The following is a 13,984-nucleotide window of genomic DNA, read 5'->3' as shown; positions in this document are numbered from 1 at the left end:
GGGGGGGGGCGGCAGTGATTATATTCCGGAAGCCTAGGGTCCCCAAGGTAGGAAACCTAGCTGTGACCTCATCACGTCTTGTGCCAGGCTTGCAGACGAGCCAGGATGCTCGATTCTATGCCCTGTCGGCAAAATTCGAGCCCTTCAGCAACAAGGACAAGACCTTGGTGGTGCAGTTTACAGTGAAACACGAGCAGAACATTGACTGTGGGGGCGGCTACGTGAAGTTGTTTCCTAGTGGCTTGGACCAGACGGACATGCATGGAGACTCCGAATACAACATCATGTTTGGTGAGTGGGTCCTGCCCAGTGCCGATTTCTATTCCTTCCTTTGAGATAGTGAAAACCTCCCTGTAAGGGTTTCAGCTAGTCCTGAAGAGAATGGGGAAAGAACATAGCATTGAATGTTTCTTTTGGAGGGAAACAGACAGACGGATATCCAGTTAGGAGTAGTTTTTTGTCTGTGTTACTGCTTATTAGCAGCTATCTTGGGGAATCTTTGCTGTTTTCCCATTTTATAAGTGAAAGTAAAAACTCTTGCATTGACAGCTATATTGAGTTGGTTTTATGTCTAGTAGACTTGTATTTTAGAATGAAGTATTTTTAAAGAAGGGATGGAGGTCCAAATGGTGGCATACCTTTGGATCTGACTGAATTTGGTTTCTCACCTAGGCCCTGACATCTGTGGCCCTGGCACCAAAAAGGTCCATGTCATTTTCAACTACAAGGGCAAGAATGTGCTGATCAACAAGGACATCCGCTGCAAGGTGTGCCTGGGGGGGAGCGGTGGCAGCGGCCCAGGGCTTTGAGGGAGAGCTGAGGCCAGCCTGGTGGGTGGGGTCACTCACGCCCCGCCCTCCTCAGGATGATGAATTCACACACCTGTACACTCTGATCGTGAGACCGGACAACACCTATGAGGTGAAGATAGACAACAGCCAGGTGGAGTCAGGCTCCTTGGAAGATGATTGGGACTTCCTGCCACCCAAGAAGATAAAGGATCCCGATGCTTCCAAGCCTGAAGACTGGGATGAGAGGGCCAAAATCGATGACCCCACAGACTCCAAGCCTGAGGTTGGTACTTGGCTAGAACCTGCCCACATCGGAGGGTGAGGGTGAATGGCTAGTTTTGACTCCAGTGTGCTGTGTACTCCAGGACTGGGACAAGCCTGAGCATATTCCGGATCCTGATGCCAAGAAGCCTGAGGATTGGGATGAGGAGATGGATGGAGAGTGGGAACCACCCGTGATTCAGAATCCTGAGTACAAGGTGGGCTTGGAGCTCCGAGCAGGGCTGGGGAGCATGGTGGGTGGGGCACTGGACCTTGCCCACCTTCAATTTCCTCCTCTTGTAGGGCGAGTGGAAGCCCCGGCAGATTGACAACCCAGATTACAAGGGCAAATGGATCCACCCAGAGATCGACAACCCCGAGTACTCCCCTGATCCTAACATCTACTCCTATGACAGCTTTGCAGTGCTGGGCTTAGATCTCTGGCAGGTGAGACACAGTGAGGATCTTGGGGCGGGGAGTAAAGTATGGAACTTTCTCAGGATAGAAGAACAGAGAGTTGAAATCCAGGCAGGTTTGACATTCATAAAATGAATCTTTCTCTTGAAGTACTTCCTGCCTTTTAAAAAAAAATAGAGTGTTTGATATGAGCTAGGTACTCTTTTAAATATTTTACGTGAGTTAACTTTTTCTAACCTAAAAGGCAGTCTGATAGTCAGAAGTTAAATTTCTAGTTCTCTTGATGTCTATCGACATTCACTGACTTATATTTGGCCCAGAACAGTGCTTGTCACAGAGGAAGTGTTGGATTATTAGGAGGGAATGCATGACGACCACAGTGGGCTTAAGCATGTTTGGGATCATCAGAATGGTACAGGATTGGGCGAGGTTCCGATCTATTGTTGAAGGGTCCCTGTGAATTCTAGTTGACTCCTTGGCGCTGAACAACATGAGAGAATGAATCCCCATGTTACAGGTATGAAAACTATAGCAGAGAAGTGAGAAATAGCAGAGCTGAAATGTTTTACATTAGAGGTGGTGACGAGCAGTTGTTCAGCCTGGCAGTGCAGTACTAAGAACGCTACACTGTATGTGTCTTCCTACAAGGAAAGACTAAGGGCAGTTTGTCCATAGTTAGAACACAGGTGTGATCCTTGCTAGGGCTGCTAGATGTCCCCTCTGACCTCCTGTGCCTTCACTCCTTGCTCCCACAGGTCAAGTCTGGCACTATCTTTGACAACTTTCTCATCACTAACGACGAGGCTTACGCCGAGGAGTTTGGCAATGAGACGTGGGGAGTCACAAAGGTGAGACACACCCCCCCCCGCCCCCCCCCAGGCCTGAGTTTGGGAGGCTGAGCAGCGCTGGCAGTTGGGGGCCAAGGTTCTAAGGTGCGTGGTCTGTGCCTGCAGGCTGCCGAAAAACTCATGAAGGACAAGCAGGATGAAGAGCAGAGGCTGAAGGAGGAGGAAGAGGACAAGAAGCGCAAGGAGGAAGAGGAGGCAGAGGACAAGGAGGAGGAGGAGGACAAAGACGAGGAGGAGGAGGATGAAGAGGACAAAGAAGAGGAGGAGGATGAAGATGTGGCCCAGGCCAAGGACGAGCTGTAGAGGCCACGCCGCCTGCCTCCAGGGCTGGACTGAGGCCTGAGCGCTCCCGGCGCAAAGCCGGCAGCGCCAAATAATGTCTCTATGAGACTAGAGAACTCTTCGTTTGTTTTTTTTTTTTTTTCAGGCAGGTTCAGATTCGGGGTGAATTTTGGTTATGTTCCCCCCCCCCTTTTTTTTTTTTACTGGTGTTTTTGTCTTTAATTCTCCCTCAGCCCACCTCTGGCCCTCATCTTTAATCAACATCTTTTTTTCTTACTCTGTCCTCTCCTCAAATCCCTTAGTCCCCTTTCTGGCCCAGGGGCAAGGGGTCTGGGAAATCCCAGGCCTGAGCTTCCATCTGCTCTTTCCTGGAGCCCAGGGGAGGTGGGAGCAAGAGGGCACAGGAGAAAAGGATGATCCAAGCCTCCCCCCCCCCAGCACTGAGGAAGAATGGGGCTCTTAGGGACCGAGCTCTGCCCCTCCCTTTCCCCCTACTCCCAGAACTGGGCCACTTCTGGGTGGGGCAGCGGGTTTCAGCTCGGCTCATACTGAGAATGTAAGAACTACAAGCAAAATTTCTATTAAATTAAGTTTTGTGTCTCCCTCATGTGTCTCCTTCTCAGGGCTTTATAGACAGAAGACAACCAGAGGGGACTGTGTGTGTGTGTGTGTGTGTGTGTGTGTGTGTGTGTCCATAAGGGTACAGATGCCCTTACTTGTCTAGTGAGCCCAAAACAGAAAGAGGGTAATTATCTAAAGCATTATATCTATTAACTTGACTGAATCTATTACCTATTTGATTTGATTTGTAAGCAGACTGAGGTCTGAGGCTGCAGACTTTAGAATTCATTCCATAACCACTAATTTGTCCCTGTTACCTAATGTGCCATCACTTAACTTGTCTGTGTTCTGTGATGGACCTGCAGGTTAGTGTGAAGCTGGAAGCTATGCCACCCGTACTTCAAATACTAACAAGAATCACCCCGTTGGTAAACATCTATCTTGAAAAAACTGCATTTAGAATGTTGTTTGGCAAAGATGGTGGGAGTTCCTTTACTCTGGGCATATTGCTAGGTCAGACAGTCCGGAGAAGGTCATCAGAAATAAGGACGATGACCCTCAATGACACAGATGGGCACAGAGGCTGCAACAGTAAGGCTCAGACATGGCAGTGGTGGTGATGGTGATAAGAACCAGCACCGATGGAGTAAGAGTTTGCACATAGGGTCACTGAGTCAACTGACAATCCTCACATGAGCAAAACTACACAGCTGTTGAGTGCACAGAAGTTATGTGTGTGTGTTGAGTGCTTGTAAACATTTTCCTACTGCTAACCAGTGTTAGGAGCAATTTCTTCTAATTGTAGTAGGTTCAAATGCAAGTAATTTAACATTCCTATGGGCTTTGTTCAGTGGCCAAATTGGGATTTGAACCCTTAAGGGGAAAAAAGGGGTTAGGGTGGTACAGATAACGGCAGTGATGAAGTCTCATGATAGTGTAGGTTGCAGGGAGATGTGTCTCTTGATTTTGGAGAGAAGCTGCACGTTGGTGATGGTTTCTGGACTCCCAAGCATACAGTGAAAAGATCCTGTTATATGTGGGATGGGAATGACAGAATAGGTCTGGAGGTAGATGATGATGGTCATTGAATAAGGATGACAAAATTGATGCCTTGAAATTGTGTTGGATTTGAATACTGATTATCCCATGGACTACCAGAAGAATAAATCTGACTTGGAGGAACTGGAACTTAGTCTCATACTTTAGGTATGTTTTCAGGTGAGGCTAGTCCTTGGAAAAGGATATGCTGGAAAGAAAGCTCAGAGAAAAGATTCCCGGAAAGGTGGACTGACAACTTACAGTGGGCTTCATTAGGACAAGGTTTAGATCTGTTCATAGGGTCCCTGAGTTTTAGTTGACTAGCACCTAGTGACAAGGACGCTTGCCTGGGGTAAGATCTAGGGGCTGTTTGCCACTGCTGTCTTTCTGGCCTTTCTTTCCTGTGTTGACTGGAGAATACTGAGCAACCTCCATCCAGTCTCTGCTTCAGTAATAGTGAACCATTTCAACCTTGTTCTGAGAAAACTTTTTTTCATACTTCCTTGTGTCCTGTGAACCAGGTCAACTTCAGGAAACCTGGGCTGGTTTTCCAAGGTATACTGAAGATTGAGTAAAGAATTCAATTAGGGGGGAGCTCTGGTGGCCTAGTGGCAAGGAGCTGCAACTACAATCCCAGAGGCACACGGTTTGAATCCACCAGATGCTCTGCCGGGAAAAGGAGGAACAATCTCCTGTACCAGTCAGATCTGATTTGACGGTACACTCACACAAAAATGAAAAAATTTAAAAAAAAAAAAGAATTCAATTAGTAGGAAGTTTTTGAAATTAACGTTTCTGTTAAATTTTTTTTTTTGGGGGGCAGGTCTGGGACGAGGTTGGAGAAATAGTTCTTTCTGGGAGTTAGTTAATGGGAGATCCAAAAATCATCACTTTCACAAGTGAATAAATGAAACCACAAGATAATTTTGGTAGACCTGCTGTCAAAACAAATGCATTCTTTTTTTTTTTTGACAGTTTGGCCTATTCCAACCCTGAATCAATTCCACCACCAAGGTTCTAAAGTGGCCTGGCCAGAATAAGATGAAATTAATTGGATCAGAGAAAATTGTGAACAAAGATTTTTTTTTTTTTAGGTTGGCATGACAAGTCTCTTTTTAAAAAATGTTTATTTTAATGTGAACAAAGATTTTACAGATGAAATGCAACTAAAATTTTTTTTCAACACCACCAGATAGTGTGAAAATCTGGGGTCCTGGAAACTGGGCTCTGGGGCCATTTTGTGGGCACGTGACGTCATCGCTAAAGGGTATGGCGTCATTCGCAGGACCCCACGTGCCGGATGCGCGCCTTACCTGGAGTCTCTTCCCCTCGACTGCACCCCGCCTTCCCAGCATCCCCACTCCCCTGTCATGCCAGGTGGAATTTAGTTAGCGCACAGCGGATGCGCATGCCCACAACGACCGGGAGGGGGCGCCCCCCTTGTCCACGCAGGTCACGTGCACGGACGGTCGGCGCGTGCACCCTCTGCCCCGGAAGTGGTCGGCGCTCAGCGCGGCTGGGCGCTAAGATGGCGGCGGCGTGAGTTGCATGTTATGTGAGGATCCCAGGGCCCGGATCCGCCTCTCGGCCCCGCCATGGCCGTCACTATCACGCTTAAAACACTGCAGCAGCAGACCTTCAAGATTCGAATGGAGCCTGACGAGACGGTGCGGGCCAGGTTGGGGCCCAGGGGCGGGAGTGACGGGTGCCGGGGCTGCGGTGGGGGCGGGGAGGCCGTGATTCCGGCGACCGGGCGCTGCGGGTGGGATCGGGGTCTGCCCTCTCCCCCCGGCCCCCAGCACGGCCTGTTTGGATCAGCGCCCCGGTCCCCATCCCAGCCTCTAGCGGGCCGCCAGTGGATCTCTGGACGAGCCCCTACTTTCGGGGCGCGTGCCAGGCCACGGCTCAAATGTCAGGCGTACTCACGGGGCACGGATTCCTGGCCGCTTTGCGCTTTCCAGGACTGGGCTCCCGGCTTCCCAGCTCTTGGGACTTGCGGGGCCGACCTGGGAGCGACGACCAGGAGATGCCGATCGATGACAGCTACGGCGCTGATCATTTTAATAGGTCATCGCCATCGTCATTCCACTGGTCCGCGTTTGTTGACCGTTTGTTCTTTGCTACTTGCTTGAGCTTTTTTGGTGCTCGTATCTTACTAAGTGTGCAGAACTTACCTGTCTTTCGGGAATTCCAGTTGTACCGTTTTCGCCACAGTCATATACTGTAGTACGTTTAGTTGATGGCAGAACTGGCGGTCGCACACCATTCTGCCAAGTAAAGTCTTACGACCTAAAATAAACAACAAGCTGTCATTTTAGCCGAGAGGAGGAGTTTAGGGCCAAACTTGGATGGGTGTGTTACCTGCGTGCTTGGCACTTTTTGCACAATCACTTTGTGAGGGTGACAGTGAAGTGCACTTTTTGTAGAAACAAACAGACGTGGCTTTTTTTTTTTTTTAACACCAGCCTAGCTGTTTGATTTAGGGCAGGTTAGTTAGCCTTTCTTTTCCTTTTAAATTATTTTTTATGTGTGTACTGTCAAATTGGATCTGACTGGTACAGGAGGCGATTATTCCTCCTCCTCCAGCAGAGCATCTGGTGGATTTGAACCACACACCTCTGGGATTGCAGTGCAGCTTCTTGCCACTAGGCCACCAGAGCTTGCCTAGTTAACCTTTCTTAAGGCTCAAGTTTTCTCAGATATAAAATTAGCCCCTCCTGTTCGATATGGTTTATGAGACTTAAGTCTTTAAGTATATTTATACTAGAACAAGCTATTAAGAATTCTTTTTGCAGTTATTGACCACTTCTCAAGGCCAGCAGCATGGAATCAGAGGACCTCCTCTATTTTGTTTTTTTCTTAACGCTTTATACCATCTGATAGAAGTGGTTTTATTTTTTTTTAACTCTTTTTTTTTGTATAACTTTTTTTTTTTCTTTATTATTATTTTGTGCGCGTGTACAGTCAAATCAGATCTGACTGGTACTGGAGGATATTGCGCCTCCTTCTCCGGCAGAGCATCTGGTGGATTCGAACTGTGTTCCTCTGGGATTGCAGTGCAGCTTCTTGCCACTAGGCCACCAGAGCTCACCTAGAAGTGGTTTTATTTTTACATACTTCATTCCAAATCCATGAGAGCTCCATGATAGTATCGATTGGGTTTTCCTCCATTCTGTGTCCTCTGCCATAGCAGGGATTCAGCAAATGCTTTGCTGACAAATGGGATGGTGGTTCATCAAATTCACATCTAGCGTATGTGATGACAAGGTTTAGTTTTTCTGCCATCAGGACTTCCCATCATTCTGGATGACGAAAGGGACTCTTATGGTTTGCAATGGTCCTGTACCCCTGTCTTCAGGTGAAGGTACTAAAGGAGAAGATTGAAGCAGAGAAGGGCCGAGATGCCTTCCCTGTGGCTGGACAGAAGCTCATTTATGCTGGCAAGATCTTGAGTGATGACGTTCCTATCAGGGATTATCGAATAGATGAGAAGAACTTTGTGGTTGTCATGGTGACCAAGGTTGGTGAAGTATGCTGGCTGGGAGGGTGGGTGGATTTTCCCTGGTGCTTGTTAAGAGCTCATGTGCCCAGGACAGATTAGCCGTGAGCAGGGTGGGGCTGCACCAAGGCAGGTTGTGGAGGATTGATAGCGGTGCTGATGCTGTTTCCTTTTCCTGGCCATCACAGGCCAAAGCTGGCTCAGGTACCTCAGCCCCCCCAGAGACCTCACCTACTGCTGCCCCGGAGTCTTCTACATCCTTCCCACCAGCCCCTCCTGCCTCAAGCATGTCGCATCCTCCACCTGCTGACAGAGAAGACAAGAGCCCGTCCGAAGAATCAGTCCCCACGATGTCCTCAGAGTCTTTGCCAGGGTAAGGCAAGGGGAAGGTCAGGCTTGGATTCTGTTCCTCCAGCGCTTTCCAGGGCCCACAGAAGTGGTCTCCCCTGCACCTGGGAGGAGGGCACACCAGCAGAAGCCAGGGTCCGATTTCTCTCTCTTGAATTTGCAGCTCTGTTCCCTCTTCAGGTAGCAGCGGCAGAGAGGAAGATGCGGCCTCCACACTAGGTGGGTGGGTGGTCCCTAGGGTGGAGATGAGGAGGTGCTCTAGTCATCCCCCAAGCGTCTCTGGGTGTGGGAGGGCCTTTCCTCTTCCTGCTGACCCAGGTCTCCTTGCTCCCTCCACAGTGACTGGCTCTGAGTACGAAACTATGCTGACAGAGATCATGTCCATGGGCTACGAGCGGGAGCGGGTTGTGGCTGCCCTGCGAGCTAGCTACAACAATCCTCACCGTGCCGTGGAGTATCTTCTCACGGTGAGGGGGACTCCCACCTCCCTGGGGAGGTTTTGGGCAGCACCATTGACTCTTGTGACCTGATAAGCTCTCAGGGAGACAAAAAGTCTCTCTCTAGAAGATTTTGGGTGGTGGTTCTGGGATGAGTCTTAGGAGGACCTTCCTGGGGAACGTCTCTGCATTAACACTAAAAAGAATCCCTTACAGGGAATTCCTGGGAGTCCTGAGCCAGAGCAAGGCTCAGTCCAGGAGAGCCAGGTATCTGAGCAGCCGACCACAGAATCAGGTGAGCAGAGTGGGAGGAGGTAGGCACAGGCAGTGTCTCTTCTTAGTGCACCTAACACCTCCCTCCACACCCCTGAGTCCAGCCTTGTGTCTGACTGCACATTCCTACTCCCTACCTGCAGGAGAGAACCCTTTGGAGTTCTTGCGGGACCAGCCCCAGTTCCAGAACATGCGGCAAGTGATTCAGCAGAACCCAGCTTTGCTGCCTGCCCTGCTCCAGCAGCTGGGACAGGAAAACCCCCAGCTCTTACAGGTGCAGCCCTGGGAATGGGTGGAACAAGGGAGGTCACCTTCTCCACCCCCGCCCTATAAGTACCACAGCCCATAGGAGTTGCTCTAAACCTAGACAGTAAGATAAATGATTGTTGTTGTCTGTGCTTTCAAGTCAGAACCGACTCCTTGTGGACCCTCCAGTGGTTTTCAGAAGCTGTAAATCGCATGAAAGGAGATAGCCCACATTTCTCCTGAAGAGCAACTGGTAGATTTGAGCCATTTGCCTTTGGGTTGGCAGCACAACCCTTTACCCGCTAGGCTACTATTGGGTAAATGAAAGGTCTTCTCTTTTCCAACTCTGAATTTTTGAACTATGCAGTATTGTCATATTTTACATCCCAAGGAGACACCAGAGACTTGGGCTAGGCTGCATCTAGAGTCAAGATGTTTGTTTGTTGTGCTTCCAGCTAGTGTCCTTTACTTAGTTTTCTGTCTGGCTTTGATTTGCCTTTAGTATAGCTGGTATTGCATAAATAGAAGGTTGCATGATGACATCCACAACAGCTGTGTATTAGCTGGCTCTAAGGCTCCTGTGTAAGACTTGGGGGTGGTGGTGGCTGGTAACACTTGGATAAGTAGGATCCTGAAGAAGCCAGGGTTGCAACAGGTCCTCTGGGGGCTTCTGGCTCAGGACCCTGTAAGAGGCAGCTTTTATTCCTACTTTTCAGTCTTAAACTGGTTCTTCCTGCTCTGGGCTTCCCTTAACCTGCACTCCACTTACGTGCATTAATCCCCCAACCCTCCCCCCATTATGTAATTTGCACATATTTCTCTTTGTCTCTGGGGATGCGGACTTGAATCCTTCACAAAGGTGGAGGACATCCCCCCCCTGATACCGAGGTTGCCCCAACCCTGGCCCCCTGGGCTTTCTGCAGTGTGTCACCTGACCTGACTGCTCTCCTTGCAGAATGTCATGCACTTCCATGGCTGCCCCTCCTTTTTCACCCTGGACCCCAGACATCATCCTCCCAAGCCCTGGCTTCCGCATACCTCCCTAGAAGCCACTCTTCATTCAGAGACCACATAATGTGAACATTGTCAAACGCACTCTATAATAGAATTATCAGAATCTCAGGTACTAGCCTAAACTGAATTCATCTTCTCTGAAAGGCCTTTCCCTCCTTTAACAAACATTACTTTCATTGCAAAGAAGAAATTGGGTCTGATTTCTCACTCTGCTCTTTTACTTTCTCGTTCATCTGTTCCTGTCATGTGGGTTTTCTCTTTCTGGGATTTGCATTTGCTCTTTTTCTTTCTTAAGGAAATCCCACCTTGAAGCACTGCTCCTTTCCAGCCCTCAGAAATCTTGGACAGTTGGCTTCATTAGGATAGGGCTAATTCTTTCACTTGGGTTGCCAATGTTTGGCCTTGGGCACCCTCTGAATTTTACGGTGGAATTGAAAAAGCCAGGGCTGTGACAAGAGAACTGGGCGGTGGGTCAATATCCTATTATCCTCTTTTTTTTTTTCCTACAGCAAATTAGCCGGCACCAGGAGCAGTTCATCCAGATGTTGAATGAGCCGCCTGGGGAGCTGGCTGACATCTCAGACGTGGAGGGTGAGGTGGGTGCCATAGGCGAGGAGGCCCCACAGATGAACTACATCCAGGTGACACCACAGGAGAAAGAAGCCATAGAGAGGGTAAGAGGCCTGGCTGAGGGACAGCACCCCTGCCCTTGGGAGGGACTGCCCCACCCTACCCCTCATACCTGCCATCTTCCTACAGTTGAAGGCCCTTGGCTTTCCAGAGAGCCTGGTAATTCAGGCCTACTTCGCCTGTGAAAAAAATGAGAACTTGGCTGCCAACTTCCTCCTGAGTCAGAACTTTGACGACGAGTGATGCGGGGAAACCAGGCTGCCCATCCCACCTCATCCCCATTCCACAAAAGTTTTATAAAAGAAAAAAATATATATATATATATTCATGTTTATTTAAGAAGTGGAAAAATTCAAAAAACCTTTTAGAAAAACACCAAACCACTAACCAAAACCCTTCCTCAATTTACTGTCCTAAGGCGTTCCTCCTCCCAGCTCATCCTGAGAAGACCTGGGCTAGACAGCTGTCCTCAAGCCCCCCACCCCAGCCTGCTCAGTGGAGCTGGCAGGACTGGGAGGCAACAGATGGGCCCCTCTTGGCCTCTGTCCCAGCTCCTTGCAGCCAGATGGAGAGACGGCTGCTTGCCTCCCCATCCCCCAAGAGCCTCTGAGACCTCCCCCCACCCCTTCTTATGGGCTCAGGGAAAGCTGGAGCCCAAACTTTGATCCTCCATTGGAGTGGCCCAAATTTTTCCATCTGGGGCGAGTGCTCAGGTGCCCAAGTGGCTCCCCTCTTCCCCTAGCCTCTGCGTGCGCACGCACGCACACACACACATCTGGCCTCAGTCCACTCACTAACCCTTTGGTGGGGAAGGAGGTGCAGTTTGTCTTGTCTGGGAAAGAGAATAATACTTCAGAGCCACATCAAGCTGAGACTATGCCGTCCCCCCCATTCCCCCCCCCCCAAAAAAAAAGAACAGAGCCGTGTCTGATAAAGGTTTGGAAGTGAATAAAGTATTAAAGACTAGCCCTGTGGTCTGTGCCAGCTGGGACTTCCCATTCCAGCTTGTCTGATTCTGGGCCACAGGTAATGCGAAGGTGCAGGGAAGGGACAGGGCCCTGGGTGCCCTGCAGCCCAGGACTCCCAGTGTCTTCTCCCTTTAAGCCATCTCATTCTCCAGCCGTGGGCCCCAGCTTAGCCTTGGAAGGGCTGCTTCTCCCCACCCCCTACTATCCTCACCACAGTCTGTTTTGGCCACATTCTCCCCCCTGGTAATTGGCTAATTACTGGAGATTAATGTTAGTAAACAGAAGCCTTCCTTTCCTCTGCCATCTGCTCCTCCATTATTTCCCCATTGCAGCTTTTCTCCCTCCAGCCCCAGTGAGTTGTCCAGTCACGGCCTAGTGTCCCAGGCTGTCTTCATGAGCTCTGGGTGTGGGGAAGAAACCAGGCGGGTAGAGGGACACCTTGAAGGAGGAGGCAGCACAGAAATCTCCTGGGGGCCATCAAGGCAGTGGGCTTTATTGGGAAAAGGACACAGCTTCCTCACGAGCTGGGTGCCTCAGAGGTGGCTGGGTCCTGGGTGGCAGCGGTGGCTAATGCAGCAGCTCTTGCTTCTTTCTTCTGCTTTTGTTTTTCCTCCTTGAGGCGTTTGCGCTGCTGCTTCTCCAGGTCCTGCACTAGCTCCTGGAAGCGAGTGCTCCTTGGGTCCACGTGGTAGCCTAGGCGCTCCTGGGCCTCAGCCTGCAGCCGGGCCCGCCGCTCCTTGTCTGCTTGCGCCTTCTCCCAGCGCTCCTGCTGCTTCCGCCGCCAGTCCTCAATCATCTGTGGCATCTTGGCCATGCTCTCAGCAATGAGCTGTTCCCTGTGAGGGAAGGAAAGTGTTTGGTGCCGATAACCCCATCCAGTCAGAGCAAAGCCTCAACACCACAAAAAACTGGAGGAAACTTACTGCTGTCATTAACTGTCAGGAAAAGCTCTGAAAAAGTGAAGAAACAGACTGGAGAGATAGAACTTGTGCTGTGTGGCCTTGAGCTGAAGGGTGGGCCACCCTAAGTCAGTTCAACATTCCCAGAACGTCCAAGCAGGTCATTCCCACAAATAAGTTCACGTCTTCATTTAACAGTCACTGAGCATCGATTGTTCTCAGCACAGGAGCAAAAACAAAGGACACTCTCCAGCCTTACAAAGCTACAGTAGATCTCACTGATCTAAACTAGGGATTAGAAAAAGGATTCTCAACTTAAAGTCATTGTGGCTGAGGAAGGGCAGAAACTACAGGTTCACAAATCCAAGCTTCAGCTTGGTGTTCCTGGACAAGAGTGTCCACCTCCCTAGATCAGTTTTGTTTCTTCCTCTGAAATAAGGGTGCTGCTGAGGACCTCCACTGTGACTTAATGCTCTACTACATGTTTAAGAAGTGGCATCACCCAGACGCCCCAGGGCTTCCTGCCTCCAGAATAATTCCGAAAGTTGTTCTCAGCCCTTGTCTGCAAGCCAGAAGGTATGACACCAACATGAGTCTTCAGGGAGCTCTTGCCCCAAAGATTCTGTCCCACCACAGGGCCCTCCCTGCCACCCACAGTCCCTCTGGATCTGCCTCCTTTATCCCCCCTGGGTCTAGTCTCCTATTTTCATCCTCCTCACTCTGCTCCAGCTGCAAAGGATTTCTGATTGTTTCTTAGGAATATTCCTACCTCAGGGCCTTTGCAACAGCTGTTCCTTTTATTGGAACTCACTCTGTTCCTCTGACTGTCATTTCAGCTAGGTTCACATAATCATTTTAGGCCTGAAGTTTTCCAAAGTCCCTGTTAGGTGTTGCACTCTGTGACCTGAGGTATGCAGAACAGAACTGCTTCACAGGATTGATTAGCTGGCTCCAGGCCAGTCCTCCCAAAGTGCCGCGGGGTGGGTTCTGGCTAGTAATTGAGAGGTTAACAGCCCCACGCGGGGATTCCTTAAGCTACAGTTCCTTCCCAGTTCACTGGAACTCTTCACTGCGGGCTCCTGCCCCCCACACGCAGATGAAGACCTGATGAATAATTCACCAACCGGGGGGTCCCACTGACGTCTAGCGTAGTGTGCACGCCCTTCTACACAATGCAAACTCCCCAGGCCCCTACTGGGGTCCAGGTCACCCGCAGAGCGCGGAGGGACCCGCCGCGCGCACACACCTGGCCAGACGCTTCTGTTCTTCGGCCAGCTGCTTCGTCCGCACCGACTCCTGCATGGCCGCCAGGCTGGGGCACCACTCGCGCTCCTCGGCCTCCAGCTCGCTCAGCTGCGCCGGCGACGGCCACAGCGAGCCCGGGGCCACCCCGGAGGCGGCGCCATGCCGCGCGAACTGCTTGGCCGCGTGGCGCGGCCCCAGCTGCCACTGCGGGGTCAGCGGGTCCTCCG

The 13,984-nt window shown here is 50.4% G+C and overlaps 3 protein-coding genes across 4 annotated transcripts in view; 2 read left to right on the top strand and 1 right to left on the bottom strand.

Moving 5' to 3' along the window:
* The window catches only part of CALR (calreticulin), a 3,482-nt gene extending 765 nt beyond the window's left edge, over positions 1-2,717 (top strand). Inside the window, exons 3-9 of the mRNA XM_006900791.1 lie at positions 88-291; positions 673-767; positions 865-1,074; positions 1,157-1,270; positions 1,356-1,499; positions 2,225-2,317; positions 2,423-2,717. Of these exons, the coding sequence (XP_006900853.1) occupies positions 88-291; positions 673-767; positions 865-1,074; positions 1,157-1,270; positions 1,356-1,499; positions 2,225-2,317; positions 2,423-2,620 (1,058 nt within the window). The 3' untranslated portion in view covers positions 2,621-2,717. The remainder of the gene's footprint in view (positions 1-87; positions 292-672; positions 768-864; positions 1,075-1,156; positions 1,271-1,355; positions 1,500-2,224; positions 2,318-2,422) is intronic.
* Positions 2,718-5,734: 3,017 nt separating this feature from the next.
* Positions 5,735-10,972, top strand: RAD23A (RAD23 homolog A (S. cerevisiae)). Of its 2 annotated transcripts, XM_006900789.1 has the most exons (9): positions 5,735-5,865; positions 7,557-7,718; positions 7,886-8,070; positions 8,209-8,264; positions 8,385-8,512; positions 8,699-8,777; positions 8,899-9,029; positions 10,525-10,689; positions 10,775-10,972. In XM_006900789.1, exons 1-9 carry the CDS (start codon positions 5,794-5,796, stop codon positions 10,886-10,888), a joined length of 1,092 nt encoding a protein of 363 aa, XP_006900851.1. In that variant the 5' UTR covers positions 5,735-5,793; the 3' UTR covers positions 10,889-10,972. The 2 variants fall into 2 exon arrangements, with proteins under 2 accessions (XP_006900851.1, XP_006900852.1); XM_006900790.1 differs by lacking the exon at positions 10,525-10,689 and having other exon boundaries at positions 5,794-5,865; positions 10,775-10,888.
* Positions 10,973-12,130: 1,158 nt separating this feature from the next.
* The window catches only part of GADD45GIP1 (growth arrest and DNA-damage-inducible, gamma interacting protein 1), a 2,157-nt gene continuing 303 nt past the window's right edge, over positions 12,131-13,984 (bottom strand). The window contains exons 2-3 of the mRNA XM_006900828.1: positions 13,759-13,979; positions 12,131-12,449 (exon numbers count right to left, since the gene is read on the bottom strand). Of these exons, the coding sequence (XP_006900890.1) occupies positions 12,131-12,449; positions 13,759-13,979 (540 nt within the window). The remainder of the gene's footprint in view (positions 12,450-13,758; positions 13,980-13,984) is intronic.

This window comes from Elephantulus edwardii, unplaced genomic scaffold, assembly GCF_000299155.1.
Source record: "Elephantulus edwardii isolate Elephantulus edwardi_28Jun2011 unplaced genomic scaffold, EleEdw1.0 scaffold00296, whole genome shotgun sequence".
Lineage (NCBI taxonomy): Eukaryota > Metazoa > Chordata > Mammalia > Macroscelidea > Macroscelididae > Elephantulus > Elephantulus edwardii.
This window is presented reverse-complemented; position numbering and strand designations above follow the sequence as displayed.